General features: G+C 44.4%; 1 protein-coding gene across 1 annotated transcript; it reads right to left on the reverse strand.

The window, feature by feature from the left end:
- Positions 1–1,459: 1,459 nt before the first annotated feature.
- ACRV1 (acrosomal vesicle protein 1) lies at positions 1,460–6,740 on the reverse strand (the record flags this gene model as incomplete). Its single annotated transcript, XM_081239947.1, has 3 exons — positions 1,460–1,584; positions 2,340–2,453; positions 6,677–6,740. 3 exons carry the CDS (start codon positions 6,738–6,740, stop codon positions 1,460–1,462), a joined length of 303 nt encoding a protein of 100 aa, XP_081096073.1.
- Positions 6,741–7,884: the final 1,144 nt, after the last annotated feature.

The raw sequence follows: 7,884 nt of genomic DNA on the forward strand, positions 1-7,884 counted from the left end.
ATTGTTGTCTTATTATTGGCTGCATCACGGAAATATATAATGCTGAAAGCAGACACAATCACAAGGACTGGATACATTTTAGTGACATTCAACATCTTTGCACCTTTGAAATGCACCTTTGGGTGAAATATTTAAACATCAAGCATTGGTGGATGAAAAATGGGTACTTAGTGTGCCAGAATAAGATCACATATGCACTCTGCTTCTTATTCTAAAGATAATTCCACCACTCAGAATTATCTTCAGTCTTCTGTCTTTGCAGATGGACTTTCTCTGGTTCTCCATCACATGGATGAAGATGGGCACCCCATAGCAGCTGAGTTTCATATTACAGTTCTAATCACATTCAAAGAATTAGACTCTAAAATCCAGTAACAAATTGCCAGGAAAGAGAATTTTATTGACTCAACTTGGGTCAAATGTCCACCACTGATCCAGTCAACCCACACCAGAGGAAAGTCTTCTAACGTCCACATGGTTTGCACCCTTGAGGAGATGTGTCTAAACCCACTCTCCCACACAGCCTGTGGCATGTTTCCTGTGAATACAAAAACAAGCCATGGTGATCCGGAGACCATTATCAGGTGATAACCAAAAAATGCAGAAGGCTGCAAATAAGAAAAAGAGTTTATTTAGAGTTCTAAGAATTGCATTTTGGGAGGCACCGATTCGAATGGCAACTCAAATGTGCTCCAGGGGGAACAGAAAATAGTGGGGGCTTCTAAAGGCAAAAAAGATATTCCAGAGAAGTAACATAAGTTATCTTTACAGAACTACGATTGGTGCCGGCAGACTTTCAGTCACTTGCTGGCAGCACATTGGTTGCTGAGCTGTGGTCTCTAAGGAGTAGACAAGTTCCAGGTGGTCTCAGGATGGATGGGTCCAAAGTTTATGTTGGGTTTAGGGATGGCCGTGTGTAAGTTCCACTTCCTTAATAGCCTCCCACCTCCATCTTAGATCACTTTGACATAAGTGACTCCATTTTTTTTTTATTTAAGCCACTTATACTTAAGAGATTTGTGTTAAAACACCTAGCCCACTCAACTAACCCATCATTTATGGACTCCCCTCACACTTCTACTGTTTTCAGCTTTCAAAGACTCTCCCTCCTCCTTCAGTTCCTGCCCCCAGAACACGCAGAATCACAAATGCAGCCTTCCACAGACACTGCCTTTTTAAGCATCAATCAATGTGACTGATGATTAGGGCCTGAAAAGGGAGAAGGTAGCCTTGGACCTAGTTATGCCCATCAATCCTCACCCCGATTTGGTTTCAAAAATTATCCCTGGGGCATCTCGCAATGAAGTAAAGGAAAGGGGGTCTGAAAACAGAATGATTCTGAGGCTGTTTCTCATAGGGGACCCATATTCAGATCACAGAATCTTGGAGACTGTGGTGGTTGAAATGGATCCTAACTTAGCTTCATCCACCACATCAGGGCAAAAGCTGGGCCCTGTCTTTAGAACTTGTTGCAGAGAGGTGAGTCATGGCAGCATCTAAATTCCACAGCAACACTGAGTTTAAAGAGCTTCATAGGAACACAGAGGCTGCTACAACCCTGGTATCCATAGGAAATGGTGTCACCTGGAAAGGGACAGAGAAGAGGGTAAGTGAGGCCCCAGAACCCAGGCTGCAGACCCATAGGTATGGGACCCAGCATATCCTGGTATGCAGCTCAGTAAATATTCCTAACGAAATCACAGGATCAATGCATCAACCAAATAATCAAGAATGAAGGGAAAATAGCACATTCTATGGAGGACTCGTGCTCTTGGTAGGGAGAATGTCTGCCTCCTGGGAATGAGATGCTGGAGGTAGTCCCCCCTAATGGGCTCTCCTAAAATAGTTCTGCAAGCTCTGTATATTAGAGCTCAATCCATTCCCTCCACACAAGAGAGGGTGAATAGAAATTGCCCTCTCCACCCTGACCATTTCTCCCCCAGTCTATGTCCCTAGTTCCCCAAAACCCCATCACAGTCAGGTCCCACTCAGAAGAATTTCAGCAGCCCAGTTCCAGTTACCCTCAGGAGCTAAACTCCCTACTTTGCTTACAGGTCACCATCCCAATTAATAGTGAGCAGCAGCCCAGTACCGCAACGAGATGAAAATGTTTCACTAGGTTAAGAAAAGAAAACCAACCCCTTTTCTATGCAGTTCCTACTCCCAGGGTTCCTGAGGGATCACTTCCCTGAGTCCTACAGGCACCTGGCCTTCTTCTTGGGGCCCAGGCTCTCATGGTGTCCCATGGAGGGTTCATACTATCCCCCCACCCTGAACACCCACTGCCAGCCCCTAACCTCTGGCAAAGGGCACCAGGAGACTTCTCAGGCCCCACCTACCTTCGTAGACCTTCCTCAGGAAGCAGTGCTGGCTGCCTTGAGTCTGGCAGAAGCGTTTCCCGCTCTCGCAAACCCCACTGGCATTGACTCGGTGACACTGGAAACATTCTAGAGCTGGAAAGTCAAAGCAGCACAATAAGGCTCTTCCGGCCTAGCATCCCGGTTGCTCAGGAGGGAGCACACATGTGACCCAGGTTCGCCTGGACGCTGACCAGCTCCCAGCGCCTGAGGAATGTGCTGAAAGCAGGTCATTTCTCTGAGCTTGGCTTACACCTGGGAGGAGGCGTGTGTGCCTCTAGGCACAAGGTCTGCACCTGAGCACAGAGGGCTCTGCCTGTCCTCCCAGGGATGGGCTGTGCTGCTGGAGGAATGAGGTCAAGCCCTTCACTGCAGCTCCATTGACCCCACTTGCCAACTGATTATCACCCCAACACCAGGGGGCACCACTGAAGATGTTCCATGTGAATGGCATCTGCAGGAGCAGAACAGGTGATGGTTGGAGTTGCGAAGGAGTCGGCACTGCCCACCCCTGCTCCGTCCTGGCTGCAGCTTCACAAAGCCTCCCCTCGCCCTCCTTCACACAGAGCCCCACCCTCCACTCTCCCTTTCATCTGAGGAGTCGGGCTCTGAGGAGAACGCCAGGACTCAGCCTAAAAGGAGAGCTGAAGGGGGCAGGTAGGGGAGAGAAAGGACGCGTGGGAGGAGGGAGATGGGAAGTAAAAGAGAAGATTGGAAGTAAGAGAGTGAGGCAAGCCAGGGGGAGACTGAGGAGAGGAGGGGAGGAGGGGAGGAAGGAAGGGAGGAAGAGAGGGAGGGAGGGAGGGAGCTTCCGGACAAACACTTGCCCTGGAGCCTCCTCCTTGGGATGAGCACCCAGTGGTCCCTGCGCTCCCTGAGTTATTCACCAAACAATGAGCATCTGACATGTGGGAGGCACAATTCCAGGTGTTGGGTATTGAGTGCTGAAGGAGCAAGGAAACATGCATTCCACTTATTTAAACACTAAACAAATAAATGGGGAAAATGACTGCCAATGAAAAAATAAGAAAGGTTATTCCAGGTCCTGGTGACTCGTGAAGACGATGAGATGGAGGAAACATGGAGGAGACAGCGTGGGGAGTCCTTGGGGAGGCAGAAAAGCTTTCTCACGGGTGATTTAAGCTCAAACCTGAATGATTTTTTTTTTAAGCTGACTACTTAAACGGCTGGGAGAAGTTGGGAAACTGGTTCCAGGAAGATCCACAGGCAAGTGCACAGAAAGATTCTGAGACGGAATTAGCTTGGCCAGTTTGAGAAACAAAAAGAGCAGCACAGGTAAAGTGGAAAAGGGTGAGAATGTTATAAAGTGGGACTGAAGAGGTCGGTAGAGACCAGACCATAAGCACGTATCCACTTAGACCCGCAGTGTTGTACATGGTATCCACGGGACTTACATGGCTGTTGAGCCTGTGAAATGCGGGTAGTCCAAACAGATGGGCTGTAGGTCAATTTCAAACACTTAGCACACAAAAAATTTTTAATTGCTCATCAGTAACTTTGATGTTGATTACATGCTGAAATAATATTTTAGAAGTATTGGGTTAAATGAAGTGTACTATTAAAGTTAATTTTACACATTTCTTATATTTTTAATATGCCTACTAGAAGATTTAAAATAACATCTGTAGTTCAGTTTATATCTTATTTGGACAAGACAGTTTAGGCCATTGTAAGAACTGGGATTTTATTCAAAGTTGGAGGAAGCCATCAGAGGTTTTTCAATAGAGAATGACATTAACTGATTTATGATTTGCAGTTTCACTCTGGCAGCTGTGCAGACAATAGATTTTAAAGAAAGAGAGAGTAACAGAGGGCTAGGAAAGATGGTGGAAACTGGAAGGAAGCCACAAGTCAACTGAATCCGTGCAAAATGTGAGAAATTAAAGGTCAAGTATAAATGAAGTATTTTTGTGGGAAACAGGCTGGGAAACCTACAGCAGAACAAATAGAAGGTCATTTCAATGTGCTTGCCATGGCCTCATCATTTTTTATGTAGTTTAAATCTGAAACTATACATTTTTTAATTTACTCACACATTTTATCTTGCAATAAAGCTTTTCACTGGAATGAACTTTGAAAAGTGCACACTCAATAGAAAACTGAGCACTCAATTCCTCTTCCTCTAAACTTAATGATGACTGTATAACTTGAACAGCCTGTCTGTCAATATTTACCATCGCCCCTGGGCCTGTGCTGTCCCTGATCCCATGAAAACCTCCTAAAGATACAAATCTGCTTAAGAATTTCAGTGGCTCTTTTGAAACTTAGTAGTTATTTGAAGAAGACTCTGCCCTAGGATGATGTCACTTCTGCAGCTGCAACAGAGGCCTCACGTATCACTGACTGAAGCAGGTGTAATTCCCGTCTCCCTCCCCGTAGCCCTCAGCCTTCACCTCCACATGCTTGTGACTGCAACACTTGTGACTCTGACAGGGGGCTGTAGGACACACTCACTGTGCATACAGGGCAGCTGGAACAGTGGAGAGCAGATGCCCCTGGGAGCATCCCTCTCCCAAGAACAGATGGGGAATCGGTGGATGAATACTCCAACTTTCTCACCCATGAGTTGGATCCTCTACACTGTCCTCCAGAATTTCCAGCAGGATGGATTCCATTTGCTCACCATGGTGTCCAGCTTATTAACTTCATTGCATATTCTGTCTGACTTCCCCACACCCCTCCTGGTATATCCTGGGATCACCTTCCAGACAAATGATTTTTACTCCTATCAGCTTCAGAGGGAAGCGCAAGCCAGGGTGATGGATTTTCATTTAGATCAAATGTGTCTTCTTCTAAATTAATTGTTTATATTTTTTTATTCTGAGTCTTCTTGTGCTTTTACAAAACAAACAAAACATTGACTATTAACAGGCTGATTCCGTTTGCTGAAGAAGGACATTGGAAACAAATGATACCTGTTAATGCCAATGATCATTCCAGTTTTCAATCAATCATGGAATCAAATAAAAGTTATGAAAGTATATTCTGTAGAAGGTAAAACACCTGACTTTTTGTGAATGCTATAATAAATTTAATTTAAAAGTCCACATAGAACATAAAATCATTTCTTTCTACTGTGAAAGAATAAATACAAATGCTGGTAGAATATAATATTGCAGAAAAAAAAAAAGTTTTTACTTAATTGAGACCCAGAGAGCAAAAAATGCCCTTATAGTTGGTTTTGATTCACACATAATTCTGAATTGTGTCCTAACTGTGTCCAAACCAGATAGTATATGACTATAAATAAATATATATGTAAATACTTTATATATTTTAATGTTATATATTATAACGTTAAAATATATAATATATATAACATATAGAATATGTTATATTATGAATTATATATATGAAAAAATATATTTTATATATTATATATGTATGTGCACATACACACCCACAGGTAAAATAACTGAACTGTAAAAGTTTTGTGATGTGGAATAAAAAATAGTCTTTAGCAAAATTTCTCCCTGCTCCTTGTCATCAAGCAGATCTGAAAATGGTTTAGCTTCTAAGGAACTACATTGTGATTCAATCTCAGTGTGCTACAACAGTAATGAACATTTTGTAAAAGGTCCTGCAAATATCAGTTGCATTTTGGTCAGGTAGTAGATTTTCTGACTCCATTTTTTGATGTTTCACAGCTGGCAGCCTTGAAGTCTCTCCCCTGTGCCCCACATCTGGGCCTCAGGAGCTCCCTCCTTTACCACTGGTGGGAGTTTCAAACCATGCAAGCCCCTACCTGAATGCAGGAACCCTTGCCCTGTCTGTCCCCCTCACCACCATAGAAATTTGAGTCTCCTTTCTCTGCTCCCTCAAGCCATCTTAAGACACCTGGCAGTAAGCCCTGTTCTCCCGAGAAAGCCTCATTAGGTAAGTAATAAACCTTTTCATACTCTCCTGGTGCATATGTGACATCATCAGTCTTGACATCTGATCCAAGTTTGGGTAAAGGTCCATCCTGTTTCTACAGTATAACCCCAACAGTTTGAAATCTTAAAGTAGTCAACAAATGGAGTACCCAAGTATTTCAGCTTTCAAAAATATTTAACCAGTTGAAGTTATGAAAAACAGACTTTCAAGCAAAAAGATATTGAAATGTATTCCTACAAAAGCAGAATGCCCCAGATTAAATTGTAAAATGTATATGGTCATCTTATCTGTTGGACATTCTAATGTCAAGGCAAGCAGACGAAGAGTCAAAGAGAGAGGCAGTGCCTGGAAACATAACCTGCCACTCACCCAGGTTCTCCTCAGTCCCCATTGCCCTCCTACATGCTCCCCAGAGTGCTCACCTTGCAGGAATCCCAGCAGTGAGGACAGGACCACCACCAGCAGCAGCAGGAGGCACTTACCCATCTCTGGATTTGGCCCCAGACCCAAAGATTTACAGAAGGCAGGACAGAACCACAGGCCTTGAGAGCCTCTGAGATACGGCTTTATAATTCCAGGCTGGGAGGAGCAGCCAATCGCAGCCCAGGCAAAGGGCTGTACTTCCCCAGACAAACAGCAAACAGGGTCCCTGAAGGAACTGGGGCCCTGCATTCCTTTCAGCGTTATTGGCCCTGCTCACCTCCACTGGCCCTACTGAGGGAGCCAAGTTATGTAAGAAGAGCTGGCTCTTTTGTGTCTCCATTTCACAATTGTAAAATGGAAGACTAGAGTCTGACTTACATTGCCTACGGATTTGGGAATTCAATTGAGTTAGTGACGTTTTATAATCTAAGAGGTTTGCCATATTGAAAGGAACTACTGAAGTATGGTGTGAACAAAAATACTCCTATTAAAGATACTCTCTTATTAAAATAAGCCTAGGGAAATAAGCAGATGCTTAGACTTTGTAAAGGGCAGGCTGGACACAAATAGATTTTGGTGGTAGTGTTACCAACCAGGGTTCTTGGCCTCCTTAATCAAAAGAAATTGATCAGAGCCCAGACAAGAAATTCAGGCAAGGCTTTATTGGGGCCCCTGCTGCATCAGGGGAAAGTGAGAACTAGGAACAGGTTCCCTTATTCACTCGCTCACTCAGAGGAGGTGAACTGGTTCCTTACATGGGGTGAGGTAGGGGCGGGTCCAGGGGTCAGGCTGGAGGGGTGGCTTAGGTGGTCTGCCCACCCCTTTTGTGGTTTTGTGTGCAGGGGGCATGCGTAGGACCCTGCTTTTGCTCCCGGCTCTTCAGAAGTGGCAGTTGTGCTTTTGGTCTCTTTGTATCTTGTTGTCCATAATCTGCCCCGACTGCACATGCACACAGTTATTTCTAGTCCCTTATAGTTTCTCTGTATTTGGTTGCTGGAGGAGACATTTGTCCAGGTGCAAGCACTAGCAAAGGGTCCTAGGTCCCAGGTCCCCAGCCTGTCTCAGTATTATTGCCTCCTTTCTTGGAAATGAAGCACATCTGCATTTGTTTTTTCACGTTTTGGCAAACAGGAGCAAAATGGAGTATTTCTCCATTTCTCCATCTTCAAGATTTATACTACAAGCAACCCAGAGTTCTTGTCAGTTT

This window comes from Mesoplodon bidens, assembly GCF_964165515.1.
Source record: "Mesoplodon bidens genome assembly, chromosome: 7".
NCBI classification, from domain to species: domain Eukaryota; kingdom Metazoa; phylum Chordata; class Mammalia; order Artiodactyla; family Ziphiidae; genus Mesoplodon; species Mesoplodon bidens.